General features: G+C 35.0%; 1 protein-coding gene across 2 annotated transcripts in view; it reads left to right on the top strand.

The window, feature by feature from the left end:
- Window positions 1-22,851, top strand: part of LOC112425526 (T-box transcription factor TBX15-like) — a 581,798-nt gene that overhangs the window by 494,124 nt on the left and 64,823 nt on the right. For both annotated transcript variants that reach the window (XM_071094759.1, XM_071094760.1), the window contains one exon: window positions 14,612-14,678. In XM_071094759.1, coding sequence (XP_070950860.1) covers window positions 14,612-14,678 — 67 coding nt within the window. The remainder of the gene's footprint in view (window positions 1-14,611; window positions 14,679-22,851) is intronic.

Raw genomic sequence — 22,851 nt, 5'->3', positions numbered from 1 at the left:
AGATGTTAATTCATCAGTAAGTCCAAACAAGGTTTTCTGATGAGAACATTACCTCTATTAAGAAAAAAACACCTTATTTATCCACCTGGAGCAGGATGAGGTATGAGGAGAAACTGCTGAAGCATCAGAATGCAGTTGCTACATTTTCTGCAAACAATAAAAAAAAATTCAAATTCTCCAAGGGACAATCTATGAAGGAGAAAAAAGAGCCAACAAGTTTGGTCATCTGTTTAAGGAGAGAGAAAGTGAATTCCAGGAGGCAGCCATGATGGCACAAACAGTTCACGTGGAATATAAATGTGTGGGGTGTGGGGGGGGTGTGTGTGTGCGCGCGTGTGCGCGCGCGCGTGTGTGCATTTTCTGCACTGTGAAATGTGACCCTTTTCTACCACCTGAAGGACTTTAAGAAACACAATGCAAACATTTAAATACCTGGTGTGAATGGATGTCATCTGAAAATAGATGACGCGGCCAGATTTTGGATCTGAGAAAGGGTGGATGCATATACACATGTAGTTGGAAGATCCTCAGCTGTTTTCTGAATTACATGGGTGACACTATATTAATTGCTTAGTAAGTCAGCAAGACAATATTGATTTAAATCTGGAAGCCAGAAACAACAATTTAGGATGATCAATGAATTCACAGATGGGGGCCAAAATGTTCCCAATTTTGTGTGTGTGTGTGTATGTGTGTGTGTGTGTGTCTTCCCAAGGCATGTAAACAACATTTTTTTTAGAACAAGTACAAGAAACATTTCCATTATTTTACAACTCCTCTTACCAGAGCCACAGGAGGAACATGTGTATCATTCTGGACTTATGCCAATTTATTAAATAAAGACTTTTTGTTGTGTCTGAATTTGCAGATTTTCATTTATATAATAGCCATTCTTCTGATCAGAGCTCACTTTTCTCAAGTAGCACTTGACTAAAAAACCTTTTTTTCCTCACTTCATCTGTGTACCCGTTTTCTATTGCTGTGTAACAAATTACCACAAAGTTAGCAGCTAGAAACAGCACACATTCATTACTTCCCAGGTCCTGTGGACCAGGAATTCTACCATGATTTGCTCACAGAATGAAATCAAGATATCATTAGAGACTGTAAGCTGATTTGAAGCTCAGAATCCTCTTTCAAGATCACATGATTGTTGGCAGAATTCAGTTCTTTGCAGTTGGAGGTTTGAAACCCTTAACAGCTAAAGGCTGCCTGCAGTTCCATGCCACTTGAACCTTTTAATAAGCAGTTCATGCAAGTCATAGCAGCACGCTTCTTCAAGGCTTCTGATGAGTTTTTCAGTCCAGTCTGCTAAGACAGAGTCTTGCAGAATGTGTTGTAATCATAGAAGTGACATCATATCACCTTTGCCATATTCTCTTCGTTAGAAGCAAGTCACACACTCAAGTAAGGGGATTACACAAAGGCATGCACACTAGGAGGTCAGGATCATTGGGGTTCAGCTAGGGTTGGTATGCCATACCCTGACTGCTTTAGTAAATTGATCACACTTTATATTGTTCCTCAATTTTGTTCTAAATGCATTTCTATCACATTGCATATAGTAACTAAGTCATTATGTTTGTGTTTTTCTTCTCCAGCCATTGCCACTTAAATTTCTATCTCTGAAGTCTGCTAACATAGGTATTTAGTATGTTTTTCTAAATAAATCACATAATGAATAAATAAATGAAATAATTAATGCATTAATGTTTTGCATTCATTAAAAGCATGAGTATATAACGATTTGAGTATACAGATGTAAAATCATCTATGCCATGAAAACTTTTGGATTTGAGCAAAGTCTTGACATTTGTTAAATTTTTGACAGATTCTATAGAGTTGGTGCTATAGTGGGCTGATGAGTTGAAATGCATAATAGCACATGGAGGAGCAGGCATAAACATGAAAGTTCATCGATAAGAGCAGCAGGTTCCTATGGGACATATAGAGTGATATTATTAGAGTCGTATGAAACCCCTCACCACCATCTTCAGGAGTCTCCTTTTTATTTCTTTTTTGACAGTCTCACTCTGTTTCCCAGGCTGAAATGCAGTGGCACAATTAAGACTTACTGCAGTCTCAACTTTCTGGGCTCAAATGACCCTCCAACCTTTGTCTTCTGAGTAGCTGGGACCATAGGCGTGCACCATCGTGCCTGCCTAATTTTTGTATTTTTTATAGAGATGAGGTTTTGCCATGTTGCCCAGCCTGGTTTCCAGTTCCTGGGTCCAGGTGATCTACCTGCCTCGGCCTTCCAAAATGTTGGGATTACAGGCATAAGCCACCAAGCCCGGCCAAAATGTTTAACTGTAGATTCGATTTCAAAAAGATAGGACAAAAGAATGGAAACTATTTGGGTTTTAAGATTGTCCTTTGGGGACCTATTTCTACTCAAGATAGCACTATTTCAAGAAACCTTATGATATAACTTATATATTAAGTGGATATTATGACCCCTGAAAAACTATTAATTTTTTGCTCATTTGATTCCACATTTCACATATGTGAATCACTCAACATTTTTATATTTTATTATATTACAAAGATAATAGACAATATCCTTTAGCTTAGTTTTTATTCTTTAATAAATTAAATGTAGTCTTTACCCTTCTCTATGGCGACCTAGATCAAGTATTTTGAATACTTAATTTACTAATTTGACTTCCTATTCACCCTTTCCTTTTAGCTAGCCTTTTGTTTAGAATTCCCACCATTATTTTCAACTTATTTTTAAACAGTTTTTTTGAAGCATGTTATTCCAGACCTTTAGATACTCAGAATTTCAAGCCAAGCAAGACTACCTGTACATAGGTCAATTGAGAAAGCAGAAAGATCAGTCGTGCTTTCATACTTATATTGTGGATCACAGAACACCAGAAAGACAGCATTGCTTACTTTTCTCACTCCTCTCCTCTTTCTCTTGAATGTGTCTTCTTTCTCAGTATTTTCCCCCAACTTCATCCAATTCCCATCACATTTGATGGTATGAACAATGTAGTCAGTATAGAAGTTCAAACCCATCAACGCACTGTCTAGAATACTGTACATGCCAAAAAAGAAATCAACCTTGGGCTTTTAAATTTATTGCATTCACACTGTAGGAGGAGATGTCTTTAGGATTCTCCCACCCTGCCACTCCCAACACCCACTCAAAAAATGAAAATCAAAAAAACAATTTTGTTACAACATTAATCTCAGTAAGGAAAACATATCTTTAAAAATAAATTGCAAGATTCCATTTTTTTTATTGATTATTCAGTCAAGAGCTTGTTTTATGGTAAATTCAAAGATGATCTAAAGCATCTTTTCTAAAGCATTTCAAAGACCTTTAATCTTAATTACTACTTCATTGTAGCTGTCAGCATTTCATTATAGGTGAGTCACTCTAAGGCATTGTTACTCTGATCAGCTTCTACTTGTCAGATCTTTGATTGATATAATCCTTTACTCACTTGACTTTTGCTTAACTATACCAACTAGATGTTGCTACGAAAATCCAAACTGAAAGAACTTTGATTAAGAATTGTTGAAGTCCATATATTTTCTATGGAACCGATTTTTTCAGTATACTCACGATAATTTTGCCTAATCGATGGATTAGTCCAAAATAATGGTCTCCCATAATGTTCTTTAAAAAAAATTCCCCCTTTTTGGTCAGGCTTTCACTTAGGTAAGAGTGTAACCAAAACTTAGGGCCTTAGCTCTACTCAGTTACCATCATCTAGGGTTTCTGGTCTCAGCACATCATTTATAGGTTATGGTGTCCTCATGGTTGCAGATTTCTTTCAGCTCCTATTATTATAGTGGAAGAGAGATCATATGATATTCTAGAGATGGCTGCATGCAAGGCTTTAAAACTTTTGAGAGAATACAGAGCACCAGGGAAACTATTATTATGACTATTGGGAGGATAATACCAAGAGTTTGGAGTATGCTCCTTACCCAAGATCCTCATAAAGCAAACCTCCTAAAATCAAATAGGTCAAAGAATGAGCTAAAGAGCTTACTTGACTAAGCAATTTATTTGTGAATCAACTACCACTGGATTTCTATAATCTTCATTTTATGTATTTCTCCATAGGCCACAAGTACCAGCAGCTGCACAGGTACTTTTCTGTTTAGCTAATTCTATTATTTAACATAACTTCCACAAGAGAATTTAAAGACTAAGCTCATGCAGTAGGCCCCAACAAACAACCAAACCAAAATGGAGTTGCTTGGGCAAAGACTTTAAAGAACCACATAGATTCTAGAAGAGACCAGGTTTTGTTTTTTCTCCTGCAAATCTCTACAACAACCATTTCTGACAGCATAGGTTTCCACCCCCTGAAATTCCCATTAAATCTTTTAGCAAAATTCATTTCCTCTCGCCTAGAGAACATCAAGCTTCAGATGATCATCCAACAAAGGTTCCAGCCAGTTTCAGGTGAAGACAACATCCCTGGCCATCAAGGAGCTACCCTGCCTCCACTAGACAGAGCAGGGTAAGAGTTTTGCAATCCCCAATAGGTGGGGACTACGCTCCAAGCCTTAATGAAGCAGTTACAGAAGAAAAAAAACAAAAAAACATAAAACCTCTACCTCCCATAAAGATTTATGGGGATCACATCTCTCAGGGGGATGATGAGGCAGGAAATAGGGTCTGGAGGCAGGAAACATGAGGCCATTTCACACATCAGCTATAACAGGAAATATCCTCTCCACAGGGCCTAGGCCAAGTAAATGACTTTGTAACTTTACTTCATTCTCTCCATTTACACAAAGCTTACTCCAAGTAACCAATGGAATCCTGAGGGGGTATTTAAACTCCCAAAAATTTTGTAATGGAGCCTTTGAGCCTTGCACTTTCACTTTCAATAAATCCCTTCATTCCTTAAAAAAAATAAAATAAAATAAAATAAATAAATAAATAAATAAATAAATAAATAAATAAATAAATGAATGAAATCAATGGATTTAGATAATTAAACCAAATTTCATGCTCTGGGCCTTGAATTAAATTTTAAAAATAAAAAGCAGTGTGTGCTAGCATTTAGGATCAAATCAGGTGGCACTCAATAAAAGTTGCATAAAGATTTTTTATACATTCAATGAGAACCATATCAGTTAAAAGAATAGAGAGCCTTGATTGATCAAATAAATGCTGCATGAGTGTTTGTCAAAATGAAATTCAAGTAGCTGTTTTTAATTTTAATATTTAAGTGTTTTTTCACTTTAAGAATTCAAACACATACAGATTATGTACATACATATGCAGGTAGCTCAGGTTCAGTACACAGAAATTAGTCCCGAGATTTCTGAATAAATCACCAAGAGTAGTAGAGCTGGATCAATAGGTGAGCTGGAGAAGCAGGGTAGAAAACTTTGAAAAGAGAACTTGCCAATTCGAAACTTTTCTAGAAAAGACATTTTCAAGGAATGAGGTAGAGACTGCTTCTCTAATTGGTAAGAAACGCTTCAGTAGGATAGGAATGAGACAAGCAATTCGTATTTGGTATTAAACTAATTGCTTGGCCTTTTCACTCATGTGACAAGTAGCCAAATTATTTTGTTTGTGGCCTAATGTTCTCTCTTCTCAGGGTTATGTATAGAGAAACTTGTCAGTTGTTACTCCGACTCCTAGACAAAGATAAATTTGAGTTTGTACCTTTGCAGCATATGGTTTATTCTCAGTATTTCCCATAATTTGTCTCCCATCTTTTTTTCTGTTAAATACCTAAAATTCAAATGCCTCACTTTGCACTGAGCTGCCCTATCCCTACTCATCAGCCAGTCTGGTCTCTGGAATTGACATTACCAGGCAATTTCATTCCTATATTTTCAACCTGCACCTGCCAATATATATGCATATTTCCCCCACAGATTACTGACATGTTAACATTTCTCCCATTGTAAAACAACATAAAAAGAAGTGAACCATACAGCAACCTAACAACCACTATTCGATACTTTATTTCTTTCATCCATTATTGCTGAGCTGCTAAGATCATGAAAATGATATGAGGGCTAATATTTCCCAGGGGAATGGTACTTCTATAAAAATTTCATGAAAATATTATAAGATTAAATAATTTGAAGAATGTTTGGATCAGAAAAATTGAAACATAGTTTTTCATTGCAATGTCATATAAATCAAATATGACAATTTTCACTGTGAACTTACAAGATATTGTCTAATGACCATAAAGATTTTCATTTTTCATTCATCCAATTATTTATTCACAGAGGAGAAAATAATTTTCTCTTAGTACATTTAAGTCTTTTTGAAAAATTATCATGTACATTTAGAGTCTCTAACTTCTGACTTAAATGTTCATCTCAATCCAGCAAAACGCACATTTTGCCTCCAACTCATTTGAATCTTCTGTGACAATTGTCAACAATATTTTCCAAATGGCAGAAAAAAACAAAGTAAAATAGGGACTAATGATCTTTTCAGTTGTTCACTTACTACATCACAATATTTCAAATCAGTAATTCTTCCCTCCACAGTTATCTTTCCCTTTGACCTTCATTTTTTTCTCTGTTATGATTTTCCTTTCATGTTTGTAAAGTTCCTTCTCAGCGTTTTTGGCAAGCTGCCTTATATTTGCCCAATTATGTTCACAAAAATGCTCATCTCTGATAATCTTACTGTATATATTCACTGGATTATCAAATGTGTTCTTTAAAAAAAAATCTATCTACATTTTCATGACAGTAAAATTGTTCTCCCTGCATTTCTTCAAGCTTCCGGTTCTCATAGATGGCTGATTGCATCTCTTTCTGGGTTTTCCTGGGAAATCCTCAAATTTAATATGTATAAAAATATCTATTTTTTCTCCTGTATCAGAGCACATGTCACTACCATCTGTTCACTCAGCCATATCAGAAACCTAAAAACTGTTATTTCCTTCTTTATTCATTCTTCCCATAAATCATGACTGAGTTTCAGTGGTTCTGTTTTCTTTATATCTTGCAATTCCATCACCCTATGTAAAACTTAAGGGATACTAAATTAGTTTAATCTGTTACCTGTCACTTGATTATTGCTGTATATTCCTCATAGGTTTTTCTTTTCCCAGTCTTAGCACCTAAGAAGGCTTTCCGAATTTTCTAATGAAAACACAAATCTGAACATGTGTCTTTGCAACTAAAATCCTTAAATAATCTCCATTATATAGAGGATAGTTCAAAGTTCATTTGCAAGTAAAACAATAGTATTTCAGTTCCTACATGATCTTCCAAAAACTTGTCACTTCCAATCATGAGTTTAATCCTATTTGCCCTCCTATTGAAATGTGGTTCATTTGTTACTGAAGAATAGATAACTAGAACAATTTTATCCATGATTGACTTCCTATCTACTTCTGTGTCCTGTAAACTTATCTGTGTAAGGGTTGTTATATCATGATTGAATCATGTTAAAGTACAAGCAGGATTTTTATGAGTTAGGCTTCACGTTTATCTGAAAAAAAATATTTTAAAATCCCAAGTTCAACACCTGTGAAAAGAAGGGGAAAAAAATTGCAGCAATACAAGTATGATTCAAAATTAGAAAATCTTTCAAGAGGTCAAAAGACCCTCTGTATATCTAGGAATCACGTTTTTTAAAAATTGCTTTAATATCTTAATTATTAATATAGTCATATCAATTTTTGATTAATTTTTGCCTTGTCTTTATCTTATTCTTAACTTTTGTGTATATTTAGTTTAACACATATCTTTGTAAATGACATGCCAATATTTTTATAATCCATTTTAAAGCTCTTTTCATTGAAATAATTACCAAATTTAAATTATTCTTATCCATAACTTTTTTCTTTCACCTTATTTTGTGTTTCATTTTACTCACTTCTTTTCTATTTTTATTTTCTATGCTTTGTTTTAGATTGATTGAATATATTATCTCATTCGATTCTATTTTGGAAATTATACTATTTTTTTTTTCTTTTTGTGATGATCACAATTATGTCACCATCCCGACTTGGTGTCAAAAGTCTGGAGTTAATAACTTTACCAATGATACAAACATGTGTTGACACTCTCAACGAATAGCTAACATTGTACCTATTAAAGATTTTACTTCCCAATGATGGCAGCAGCGGCCTGTCTGGAGAGGCTGCCGTGAAGATGTCGGCTGTATTGGGGTAGGCGTGGTCAAGATGGCGCCACTGGGGGCTGAGAACAGACAGGAGCCCTGCCCGCTACTGAACTGGCAGGGTGGGAGTCCTGCGTTGCTGTGTACAGGCTGCAGCCGCCTAGCTATGGCTTCAAACCCGGTCATCCCTGTTCTCTCGGAGGTCCAGTAGCCACCCTGCCCCCGCAGGTTTGGAAGTGCCTGCTCCCTGGCCTCTCCCTTGCTCCTGGTGCCTGCTCTGATTTGTGCCTGTGCCACAAAGCAAAGTTGTGGTCAAGCCCGGGAACTGTTGCAACCTGGCTGGGTATGCAGGAACTCAGGGTCGTGATGACACACCAGTCCGCTGGCGCCTCATCCCCCTCTGGACTTTGGGCACTGACTAGCACACAAGGGAGGCCACAGGGACCCAGGGCGGCTTTGCACTGGCCTACAGGTGCCCTTTGGCATGAACAGCCTGGGCGCCATGGATGCCATGTTGATAGCAGGAGGCAGACAGGTTCCTGGGCAGAAAGACAGGTTCCTGCCTTGAAGGTGGCAGAGACAGCTTTAAGGCAGAGACAGCCTTAAGCCTGGGGTGGAGCTGCCAGTTTCGGTTGGAGTCTGTAGCCCAGAAAGAGAACTTACTGTGCTTTATTTGGCCTGCGCATGGCTGCCCACAGACCAATCAGCATTCATTTCCTCCCATCCGAGCCCATAAAAACCCCCAGGCTTAGCCAAACTCACACAAACTCATGCCCAGCTGTGAGAGGGAGTTACCCATTTTGGGTCTCCTTGACTCTTCTGGACGACCTGATGGTGGAAAGGAGCTACCCACCACAGGTCTCCTCTTCACTAAGAGCTGGACACATGCCTGTATGAGCTGCCTACCGAAAGGAGATACCCACTTCAGGTCTTCTCAGAGCTATTCTGCCTCTCAATGAAGCTCCATTCCATCTTGCTAACCCTCTGTTGGTCCGTGTACCTCATTCTTACTGGATGTGGGACAAGAACTTAGGACATGCTGAATGGTGGGACTGAAAGAGCTATAACATAAACAGGGTGGAAACACACCCTCTGCTCACCACATTGTGGATGACAAGAAGGAGAGAAGATCTGCAGCCCTTCTGGGACTGCAGACCTAGGGACTCCAGAGCCAGGCCTATGACACACTGTAATACCCTTCTTTGAAGCTTTGCAGTTCCTGGTGTCCAAGCTCTTGGGTGTCACCATATTCCCCTTATCCAGATGCTACTGCCCTTGGTGGAAGTCACTTGCGGTATGTCTGGTCTAGCCCCAGCCTCACATGGAGCTGCCACCTGTGACAGAGCCTGGAACTGTCCTTTCCATTACAGCCAGAGCACCTGGCTGTGCGCAGTGACCAGATTCTCTGAACATTTGCTCACACACCCCTCACCGCTCCACACCTGGTTTGCCCTTGTCAGGCATGGTATTCAGGGCAGTAGCGTGAGCTGAATGCAGCCTGCCAGGCCGAGTAGGCAAAATGAGCCCAGCAGGCACAAGCAAAACCCAAGCAGAGACAATGCTGGCCACAAAGTCTGGCTGACAAAGCAACACCCCAGGGATCCTGTGACACTAATATTATTTTTATAATTTTACGTAGCTACAATGTTATTCAAAGTTCAATGAGATGTTTTACATTTGGTATCTTTAGCTTTAACTCTTTTACTATAAAATAAAGTATATGCTTAGAAAAGTATACAAAACTTATCAGTTCAGCTCAATTATAACAGAACAATCATTGTATAAAACTGTGATAAAACAACAAAAAAGAGACATAGAGCACCCTAGTAGTTCCCTTCTTGCCCCCTACAAATTATAAACTCCCATTTATGAAATCACATTGACATTTGTACCAATTAGTTTATAACCAAATTATTTTTCTAAACTTACTATTATTATTTTGAGACAGAGTCTCATTCTGTTGCCTAGGCCGGAGTGCAGTGGCACAATCTGGGCCCACTGCAACCTCCGCCTACCAGATTCAAGTGATTCTCCTGCCTCAGCCTCCCTAGTAGCTGGGACTACAGGTATGCACTGCCATGCCCAGCTATTTTTTTGAATTTTTAATACAGATGGGGTTTCACCATTTTGACCAATCTGGTCTCAAACTACTGGCCTCAAGTGATCCACCCATCTTAGCCTTCTATAGTGCTGAGATTACAAGCATGACCCACAACATCCGGGACTTTTGATAGACATATACTTTAATTTCACCTGGATTTACATTTTTATAATTTGTTACTGCTCTTTGGTGATTTGTTTCTTGTCAGATTCATTCTACTGTATTATTTTTTATTTTCATTCTTTTATATATTGTATTAAGTTCACCATAATTTATTCATCCATTTTGTTGTTCTTGCATATTTAGATCATTTCCAATTTTAAGCAATTATGAGCAATACAGCCATGAATATTTCTTGTCTTTTCATGTACATATATAAACATTTCAGTTGGCTAAATAAGAGAGGAAATAATGGGCTATATTAATTTATATATATAAATTTTTATAATTTATACATTTCTTATTTTAATATATTTTGTATTTATATATAATTCATTTGAATTTACAATGTATTCATATTTTGTTTTCTATTTATATTTTATATATTTTATAATTGTTTATATTTTATATTAATTTGGTTTATGTATATTATCTGTGTATATAAATGTATCCTACATTTAAATACTATATATTAAAATTATAAATATTTATAGGATGTGTGTATTTGGTAGATACTGCCTATACCAAACTACTCGTAAGTTATATATTTCCTCAACTTCCATGGATGATAGCAAACTTTTTCAAAGAGAATCTGTTTTCACAGCAAGAGTATATGAGTGTTGTTGTTTCTCATCATCACCAGCTTCTAGTATTGGCTTTCCAATTATATAAGGATTTCATAATTATTGCCTTACTACTGATTCCTAGTTTTGTTAGATGTGTCTAAAGAAAATATTAGCTATGATGTCAATAATTTGAACTTAAAAGAGCATTGTCAAATGCTCCAGCATATGGTCAACTGTGCAAATATTCCATATGTTCATTAAAAGTATCTATTGGGTAAATTGTTTTATATATAATCACATGATTAATTGTATTGACTATATATAAATTGTACTTATTTAATATTTTTATATTAATCATATTTTACATAAAAAGATGTATAAAATCTTGCTTGATGGCTTATTGATTTGTCTATTTCCCTTTTTAGTTTATTAAATTTCCACTTCATATATTTTGATGCTACAAAGGTGCACACAAGTTTAAGATGTTTATATCTTACTGGTGAATGGAATTTTAAATTTTCTGAATCTTTCTTACGTTTCTCAAAGCGTTATTACTTTTTTGAATTTTTAAGATTTAGCTTAGTGGCTGAGAGTTACTCACAATCAAATATCAACTTAATCTAACTCTGGAACTGAGATAAAATGAAGTTGGGTCATTCTCTCTGCAAATATTACATTACTGCCTCCTAGAATGCATCATTTCTATGTAGGGGGGTTTAAAAGGGCAAATGCCTTGTTATGTCTTGCTGTCTAACTTGATTTTTAGAACTGAAAATGATTGCTTAGTTCTTCCATATCTTAACCACATTTTTATTTGAAGTGAGGGCAACAAGGATGAGAGAGGGAGCCAAATGTCCCTAAATGGAAAGGGGCAACTTATTTGATCCATATTATATTAACTTGCCTTAATAGGCAACTATTTTTACCTGTCCATATTTTCCTCCTTTTCTGAATTTGAATTGGAGCTTGATAGTTTTTTACTGCCATCTTAGATTACTATATTTTTTCTAGTTGGCCCACATGCGGACATTACTGGTGTACTGTTAACAGAAGTAGGATTTTTATAGATTTTTCAACACATTTGCAACTTTGTTCACTATATATTCCTGAATTTCAGACTTTGGACTAGAAAACACTTTCCATTACTCTGAAGTATGTCTTTTAGTGCTTTCTTTAATAAGGATCTGTTGGTAGAAAAATTTGTTTTTATTGGTATAAAAATGTTTTTTACTCTAATTTCAGAAAATAGTGTGTTGATTATTTTATGTATTATTTATTGTATTTTATTTTATTGAAGATAATACACTCACATATAACTTCCACTTTTGTACTGAAAATTAATCTTAATATTATTTATTTGACTGTACTATTTCTCTTCTCTCTGTGTACTTCAAGGTCTTCCCAATTCATTAAGTTGTGGATTTTTATTTTTACTCTACTTGGGATTCACTGGGATTCTTGATTAAGAGGAGCTTTCCTTAGTACTAGAAAATTCTCACTTATCGTCTCTGCAAATACTACCCATACTGCCATCCTTTATTTCCTCTTTCTGCAATTCTATTTGAACCCATGTGAGACTTCCCTTTATCCACAATTTTGATAAATTTATTTTTATATTTTTATGATTGTGTGTTTATATTGTGCTTCACAGATTTTTTAAAGCTATGTCTTCCAGTTAACTAACCATTCACTTAGCTTTTAAAATCAACCTTTAAGTCTATCCATCAAAGGTTTTATTTTTGGTAATATTATTAATTTCATTTTATTTTTATTTCTAAAAGGTTTATTGGTATTCTCCACATCTCTTTTGTAACATGAGTAAACAGGCCCTTTACTCATGTTTAAAATAATGTTGTATGTCCTTAAGCAAAATAATGCTTTATGACCCACAGAGTATGAATTCAGTCCAACAATGCATGAAATGACTAGATTATAGTTACACATTCTCACGGATGACTTCTCTCCATTCAGTGTCAAAGTTGTATGGGCAATTTTCTTTTGGTAAACAGGCTTGTTCCAAGTTCATCCTTTCTCTCACTATATACTCAACAGGTTCCTGATTTACAGGCAAGGTAGTGAGTTTCCTTTTAGATTATTTGCCTCAAATATTTTTTCAACATTTAAATTTACATTTCTCATAGTCTTACTTGTATTTTATGCATATTTCAAATGTAATAAAATCTACAAAGCATGATTTGATATATTAACAGTATTGATTACTTCCACTTTTGTACCCACACTAAGCACAATGCATTCTAAAACACTGAACCTACGGTATTTTTAAAACTTGTTTTTTTATATATCTCATTTCCCCAACAGTTCATAAACTTCTTTAATTAAGACTGTGCCTAACTTACTGATTTATATTCATGACACCTACCACTGATTTTAGCTCATAAAATACGCTCTGTACATGGTTAGATAGCTATAGTTTTCAAGATTAGGTGCAGAAATTACTTCCATTTAAGATTTACAGAGATTCTTTCCATTAGGGTTCTTATAAAAACCACTGTCTTTTTTAGTGTACATGAATAATATTTTCTTAATTTAAAAATGGCTACTATTGTTTGACCAGAGACTTGGTCTACATTCCATAGCAAGAAAATAACTGTCAATCGACAATTAATTTATGGAGTGCTTATTATATATCATACTGTATACTGGATGCAGACATTACAGAAATAACTTTTATGAATCAAGTCTCAAGGATGTGAATTGAAACCAAGATTATTATTTTCTCTTTTCTTTATCAGTTTTTTTCCTGAGTCTTAGATAAATTCTAGGGCAAGTTTTATATTTTATGCAGTCATGCTCAGATGATAAAAATTCCTCTTGTCACTTTTGATTGTAAATATAATCCCATTTCCGAAAGAGTCAAATCTACAAATTTTGTTTGAATGCAATGTTTTCCTCTGTTCATCTTTTGTCAGCAGTGGGAAATGAGGGTCATGACTGATTTCTTCCTCATTTATTTTTAGCTAGCTTTTTTACAAATTATACTTTAAGTTCTAAGATACATGTGCAGAACATACAGGCTTGTTACATAGGTATACACGTGCCATAGTGGTTTGCTGCACCCATCAAGCCATCATCTACGTTACATATTTCTCCTAATGCTATCACTCCCCTAACCCCCTACCTTCCAACAAACCCCAGTGTGTGATGTTCCACTCCCTGTGTCTATGTGTTCTCAGTGTTCAACTCCCACTTATGAGTGATAATATGCAGAGTTTGGTTTTCTGTTCCTGTGTTAGTTTGCTGAGAATGATGTTTTCCAGCTTCTTCCATGTCCTGCAAAGGACATGAACTCAACTTTTTTATGGCTGCATAGTATTCCATGGTGTATATGTGCCACATGTTTTTAATCCAGTCTATCATTGATGGACATTTGGGTTGATTCCAAGTCTTTGCTATTGTGAATAGCACTGCAATAAACATATGTGTGCATGTTTCTTTATAGTAGAATGATTTACAATCCTTTGAGTATATACCCAGTAATGGGATTGATGGGTCAAATGGTATTTCTGGCTCTAGATCCTTGAGGAATTGCCACACTGTCTTCCACAATGCTTGAACTTAGTAACATCTGCCCAGTAAAGACAGAGTTGGTTATCCAGGACAAATCTTATTAGATTAGTAATATTTTGAACTTTGATTTCCTTTTGTTGTGACAGATATTGAAGAATACCTTTTCTCTTTCAGAGCATTTCGTGGGCTCATTGGAGATATGCTCAAATTGCTCGTCATCACTTACCTACTGCACTCTACAGTAAGTAAATAACTCTACTGTACTCCTGGCCACTTGTTTTTCCCCATGGCTCTCTTATCTGGGCAGTCCAATTATACCCAGTGGTCTCTGTGGGGACCCAGAGTCTAGGAAGTCTTCCAAGTCAATAAGACAGTTATGGGAAAGTTCCTTTTTTTTCCTCACATGGCCACATCTGATTTTTGGGAAACACACATTTGAACCATAATATGCAGAAATTTTATTCATTTTAGCAAAATCCTTTATATGTTACAACATGAAATATCAGTCAAATTGTCACCTTTGTATTTCCTATGCATGTAACAGTTTATAGTTTTTCTTATAATGGAAGAAGACTTATATCAAATTCTTCAAATGGCCTCCTTGTAGTCTCCAATGCCAGGCTTAAAGTAAAAAAAAAGTAACCTTCTTGCTTTCCCTATTGAAATATGGATTGCTCTTTAAGGCAATATTCTATGCAAAAAATAAAAAAATCCAAACTTCTAAATCTTTGTTGAAACATCAAATTTACTTACATAACCAGAAGATGGGTGATGGTCAGAAAACTCATTTTTATCCACTTCCTATGTGAATTAAATACTGGTTGCTTAGAATAGTCTTTAAAATATAAAAATATCCAACATCTCTTATCTTAGGATCTCAGCTGAAACAGAGAAAGAATCCCATGTTAGCATCATTTTATGCAAAGATGAATAGGAAGTTGCTGTAAAAGAGTTCACATTGTAAGAGAAAATAATAGGTATACAATATTTACTTAAAACCTGATATGTGCTTTAAAGACACATAATCTGTATATGCTGAGATTCCCAGAGAGTGGGAGAATAACTGTGTCAAAAACTGTGTCTGGTAATATAAGGTAAATTTTAAAAGGCAGGTAATATTTGAGGGGTACTTGAAAGAGAGCACTTAAAAGTTTGGCAGGAATAGAATAGCTAAAGAATATCCAATCATAAGGAACTGTATATTCAAAAGCAAATAGTAATGGGAGAATACTTTTGGGGGGGGAACAAAAAAGGAACAAGCTTTGGTAGTGGCAAAAAGTGGGCAATAGAAATTATGCTGCTTAAGTATTGGGGGCAAGGTGTGAAAGACTTTATCCCATATTTTTAGAAAATGGAAAATTATTAAGGATTTTTAATTCTGGAGATTAGGTTGAAAATAAAATAAAGTGTTTCAGAAGATGTTTGGCATGAAGGAATGCTTCAAGACCGAGAAGTAGAAGATCCTGTAGAAACTTCTCAAAAATCAGGTTCAGTAGTTAAATATGTGTGAGATATCTATATTCAACTTACCACACTCATTAGCCTAGTGAATATTCTGACAATTTTTGAGATAAAAGAATCTATTAATACTGAATTAATTCAACATCAATCAAATGTGTTAGCACATATAATTTTAAGAACTATTAATATCTTACGGAGGTATCAAATATTAAGAAAATACCTTCCAGATAGCCTGGTGTTGGTGACATTTATGAGTCATCAACATTTATGACAGAGGCTATTTAGAAAGTGATTGCAACTGTTTCCATGAAAGATTTTAAGAGTCTTTACTACAACAGTGACAGTTGGGATAATGCAGAATACCAACGTAGAGGATTTATTCTACAAGACACATTGAGAGATTGTGCAAAAAGGAGTAAAGTTTCACTCTGAGAGCTCCACCTTTCAATTGCTTGTGGATGTAAAACTATTCACAGAAAATAAGCAGGCACATAAAAGTTATGTTTAGCTTTCATTAAACCATCCATTTGGTTATCTTCTCAGAAGTATTATGCATTACATCAAATAGTGTTTTATTGCCTTCCTGAATGTGGATACCACTTGCTAATCCATTTGCTAGATGTTTGATAATTCAACACCCACAGGATTTATCAATCTAGCCCCCACACTCACAGCAGACTCCTTTCTCAATGATGGGAAAGTATATCTGAATAAAAACAATTAAAACTTATTTATCAAAGAAGGAAGTGTCCACTTTTATGAAGTAAGTATCCTACTTAAATAAACAGTGATACACTATGAAATGCCTTAACTATATCTTGTATTTTCTTTCTGATAATGTCTGCAACTCAGAAGGAGGATTTATGCTTTAAAAAAACAGCTATGTTTATAGTTTGAAAAACTTTCTATTTCTTGTTGAAAATCTATTATCGTGACTTTCATTTCCAACTGTAGTGCTGACTATACATCCTGGGAGAAAAACACACACACACACACACACACACACACACACACACACACTGAATACATAGAAATGCTGTTTCTAAATGCATAGCTGATGTTGCAAGATATTGAGGAAAATCCCCAGAAATATAAAATGGAAAAGAAGCTGAAAACCACAGCTAAAGTGAGACCTAAGACCGTGGGTATCTTGGGTATCTTGAGGGCATTTACTAAGTTTAGTAGCTGAAATCTTGGGTTTTAATTTTGGCACAAGTGAAAGGAAGCAAGGCTTTGGTTGTGTCTAAGGTGGTTACTTAGAAATAAGAGTTTTACCTAAAAGAAGAAAATTGGAAAGGTGCAACTTTAGGAAAGTGCAATCTTAAAATGTCTCCCCACAAGCAACATCAGGCAGTAATACATATCTGTATCAGCTCACATCCAAGGCAGAATTTTAAAAATAGCAAAAGAAAAATTTTGGTAGCCAATTATAATGATATGCCTGGCCTCATAAAGATACTGGTTTGGGTTTACAATTTTTGAGTAGTTATTAAGTCAATGACCAATTTAAATTAGGTTAATATGTTACAGCATTCTGAAGTGCCTGGCAGAGAGAAATTCTCTGTGGAAAGAGACCTATCTATGACCTCACCGAGTATCAAAAGATTAGAGACAAAAATCGATACAATTGAAAGAAACATAGATGATTACATAACCATAGTGGAAAATTACGAAACATCAGATCTCATCAATTATCAGAACAAATGCATCCAAATTAATATGCATATTGGACATTTTATAAATCAGCAAAATTTATACAAGTATTTATGTGCATATAAAACAATGCATCTTTAAATTAGAAAGTGAACATTGTTATATGATTCTTTGTCTAAATAAACACAATAATAATAATTTTAAAATACTGTAAAAAACAAGATAATAAGAATACGACATCAAAATCCCTGGAAAAGAGTTGAAAAAGCATTTAACAAGATGGTATCTTACATTCTAATCACCAAAATATGAAATGAAAAACAATAAAGAGGCTCTAAACTGCCAAAATCTGTCCCATTGGATGTATCAATAAGATAGAAAAAATTGACATAGTTGATAAGACAGAGAGAAAGGGAGTAATTAATGAGCTATATTAGAAAAAGAGCAAAGAATAATCACAGATTAAATTATTAACAATATACTAAAATAGTTTAGGCAAATCGTTGTAAAATACTAGAGAAATTCACAATTTCTAGAATAAATAGAGCATCAAATAAGCAATAAGTCAATTGAAAAGTTGAGAAGACCCGACCATTAAGTACATTTTATCAGTATTTTAAAATATATACCTCTATATCTCACTCATCAAAAATATTTCAGATACAGTTAATTTAAAAATAAGATTACAAAGTGACAATTAGTCATCTAATGTATATGATTTACAGAGTAATAACTTTTATATATATATATAGAGAGAGAGAGAGAGAGTCTCAAATCTTTTCATATTCTGTGAGGTCACAGATCTCTTTGCAGAGACGATTGTTCCTCTGCCAGGAACTTCAGAATGCTCTAAACTATTTACCTAATTTAAATTGGTTTTTGACCCAAAAACTAATCAAAAAGCATATACATGTACACCCTTACAGATATTAGAAAAATCAATTAACTTTTTCAGGCTAGTATTAACTTCATATAGTACAAGATATTAAAAGAACAGAAAATCTCCAACATACTATATATAAATGTTTATAGATGTAATTCCTAAATAAGATAATCACAAATAAAATAGACATCTAGAAACTGTATACAAATACTCCATAGAACATTTCTATTTAAAAAAAATAATGCAATGATAGCTTAACATTAGAAAATATAATTTAATACATTAAATCAAAAGAGAAAATGCATATAAGTATTTTAGCTATTATAGTTAAAAAAATAAAATATAGCATCCATTCATGATAACATCTCTTAAAAACCATGAGTAGAATATAACTTATTTTCCCTGAAAATAAAAGTATCATAAATTTATAATTAGTATCATATTTAATAATAATATATTTTAGAGACATCCTTTTAAAGTCAGGAAAAAGCATACTTGCTTATGCCATGTGTATTTAACATTATGCAAAAAGGCATTATACTTAGCATGTTAAGACAAAAAAGGAGTAAGCAATGGTAAGAATGTTAAAAAAAATGTAAAACTGACTCCAAGTATTACAAATTATATACTATTGAAAATAATATAATTGCCTACATAGAAAACGCAAATAAACTGAAGAAAACTATTGAAATTATTTTAAAAATTAAAGAATTAAAGACAGTTTGCTATGTAAAAAGTTAATATACAGCGACCAATTACATATTTCTATACCAACAAGAAGTAGCTAGAAAACATAATTGAAAAAAAAGTAATACCAATAAAATTATGCACATGGTTTTTAATGGGTCACATTTCCTTTATAAGAAAAATGACTGCCATTGTAGGAATTCTTTGTTGTTGGCATTTCATCTTGGCTACCCGTAATTTTTTCTTGGTCTCCCAATTCCTGGTTGCTCACATTCTTTGTATTACAGAAACAATCTGAGTAGAGTCATGGACTTTAATTAGTTCATTAGATTTTAACTAAGTTTAATTAGATTTTAATCGGTTTAATTAGACTTTAATTTGTTAACAGTATGTAGCATTTCCATCCAACGGGATGAAAAGTTGAACAATCTTCTCCTAAGAAAGCAACTATAAAGGTGAACGAAAGTGTCAAAACAATTATTTTAGCATTCTGGAAATTAACCAAAGAGATGCATGCAAATGAAGAGAGAAGTGTTATTCATGAAAATTGCTGAAGCATGGGCAGATATAGGGCAATTTTGTAGTTTTCTTGATGAAAACCAGTCCTGTGCCTCACCTATAGCTCTGCTGCTGGACAGTTCAATCTGGATGAGACAGGCTATGAAACCGAGAGTCTTACTGCTGGTACCAGGGAAACTCACTTGATTTAGAATCTAGTCAGTTCCAGAGGTGTTCTCATGAACAAGTAAATAAGGAGGATCAGCAGTTCTGCTAGTCTGAACTAGATTCTGTTTGGTGCAGGCAGCAGACCGACAGACTAACAGAGGATTTTGTAGGAAAGACCAAGAAGTTAGGGATACAAGGAAGGCTTGTCAAGTTCTTCACATATCTCAGGTTGACAGGAGTTGCTGACATGCAAACAACATTGTGTAGTTAGCCTATGCCACTACACATTCCTGGTTGATGAAGCCAATAACAAACACATACACACACAGACACACACACACACACACACACACACACACACACACACACACACAAAAGGTAGGAGAGAGAGATAGAGAGATTGAAACTGACTGACAGAATCTAAAATTAAGGGGAAGAGTTGAGTTGAAAATGGCCTGGAATCTGAATGTTCTTTACTGCACTCACATAGATCCATCTTTAGAGAGTGGAATCCTTATTGGCTTGAGTTGTTTGAGTGCATACTCAGGCCCACTTTTCGCTTAACACAAAATATGCAGACACAGGGGCAACCTCTAGGAAGCCAGGCATACAAATAAGCAGAAGAAAACAAACTGAGCAAGATATACACACAGAGATACATCATAGTCGAGCTAGTGAAATTCAAAGACAAAAAGCAACTCAAAAACAGTAAGAAAAAAAGTAACTCATCACATACAAGAAAGCAAAGACATAATTAGTGATTGACTTCTTATTAGCAAAAATGGAGGGTCAAAAGCAATGGAAAGACATTTTAAGTAGTAGAATAAAAGTACCTGTCAGCTAGGAATTATATATTGAGAAAATTCATCATTAAAATATGAGGGTAAAATAATATTTTATTCAGATGAAAAACTGTGATAGTTTTTTTACCAGCAATTGGGTGTTAAAATAAATAGTAAAGGATATCTTTCAGGCTAAAAGAAAGTGACAATAGGAAATGACTTTAATGTATATGTTGAAATGAGGAACATCAGATACAGTAAATGTAGCAAAAGTACAATTTGGGAGGCCAAGGCAGGTGGGTCACCTGAGGTCAGGAGTTTGAGACAAGCCTGGTCAACATTGAAGCCCCATCTCTACTAAAAACACAAAAATTAGCCAGGTGGGGTGGTGGGCACCTGTATTCCCAGCTACTCAGGAGGCTGAAGCAGGAGAATTGGTTGAATCTGGGAGGCAGAGGTTGCAGTGCGCCAAGATTGTGCCACTGCACTCCAGCCTGGGTGACAGAGCGAGACTGTCTCAAAAAAAAAAATAATTTTATATATATATATATACACACACACACACACACACACACACATACACACATACATATACACACATTTATATATTATATATATATGAGTCTATACATGTATTTTTGGTTTCTTTAACTTATAAGAATCTACAAAACAATAAACATAATACTCTTTTATGAAATTATATAGATGTAGTGTGAATGACAAAGAAAAAAAGAGGAAGAAAAAGAACATATATTGGAGCAACATTTCTATATTTTTATGAGAATTAGGTCAGTATTATTCTGAAATAATTACTAAGAAATTCCTTAGATAGGTCAGGCGTGGTGGCTCATGCCTGTAATCACAGCACTTTGGGAAGCTGAGGGAGTGGATAACTTGAGGCCAGGAGTTCAAGACCAGCCTGGCCAACATGGCAAAACCCCATATCTTCTAAAAAAAAAAAAAAAAAAATTGGCCAGGCATGGTGGCACATGTCTGTAATCCCAGTTACTCAGGTGGCTAAGGGACATGAATCATTTGAAACAAGGAAGTGAAAGTTTGCAGTGAACTGAGATGGCACCACTGTACAACAGCCTGGGCTACAGAGTAAGACTCTGTCTTCAAAAAAAAAAGAAAAGAAAAAAGTTTGAAAGAAAAAAATTCTTAGATATACCACCAAAACATAAACCTATAAACCTTAAAAGAAAAGACACCATTGTACTTCAAGAGACACCTTCAAGTAAATTAAAACACAAAATACAAACTGGGAGAATGTATTGTATTTGTAAGTGATTTGTGGTGAACTGACCCTGCATGGCACCCAGTATCTTCCTCTGGGTGCGCATGTCTTTCGTCAGTCCCTTCCCATTCAACGTAGGTAGGGCTTTGACTTGCTTGTAACTCATAGAATATGGCGACATGATGAATTATCCCTCTAATTATTAGCTATGTTATATAAGACTTTGTCTCAGCAGAATACAGCAAGAGATTCTCCTTGCTAGCTTGATAAACTAAGTAGCCATGATGAGGAAGCCCACGTGTCAAGCAACTATTGGCAGCCTTTAGGAATCACGGGTAGCCTATAGGAACAGTGGATACCATTTAGGACCTTAGGAAAGCCTCCAGACAATGGCCAGCGAAAAGCTGGAACTCTCAGTCATATATCAAAAAAAAAAAAAAAAAAAAAAAAAAAAAAAAGGAAGAAGAAGAAGAATTATTCCAGCAACCTGAATAAGCTTGGAAATAGATCTTTCCCTGATTCAGCCTACAGAGGAAAATGCTGCCCTGTCCAAATGTTGATGACAGCCTAGTGAGACAGAGTGTAGAGGACCCCATTAAGCCATGCCCAGATTTCTGCTTCATAGAAATTGTGAGATAATAAATGAATGTGTTGTTTAAAGCCACTAAATTTGTAGTAATTGGTTAAGCAGTACTATAAATCAAATACAGTATATGTCTTACAAAATACATAAAATGGATGCAAACGATATAAATATACTTTAAACTCAATATTAAGAAGTCAAATGTTTCGATTAAAATGATAAAATGATTTAATAAGCATGTATTTAAAAATATAAATGGTTAATAAACACACAAAGGGTGCTCAGCATCATTACTCTTTTGGGAAACCCAAATTAAAAGCATAATGAGATAACACTAACCACCCACTAGGAGGGCTATAATCAGAAGGATAGATAATGCCAAGTGTTGGCCAGAATGTGGAGAAATGAAAACTTGCACATAATGCTGGTGGGAATGTAAGTTGATATAACCACGTTGGGAAA

The sequence above is a fragment of the Macaca nemestrina genome, chromosome 4 (assembly GCF_043159975.1).
Source record: "Macaca nemestrina isolate mMacNem1 chromosome 4, mMacNem.hap1, whole genome shotgun sequence".
NCBI lineage: Eukaryota > Metazoa > Chordata > Mammalia > Primates > Cercopithecidae > Macaca > Macaca nemestrina.
Note: the sequence above shows the minus strand (reverse complement) of the source record. Positions and strands in the feature narration are given on the sequence as shown.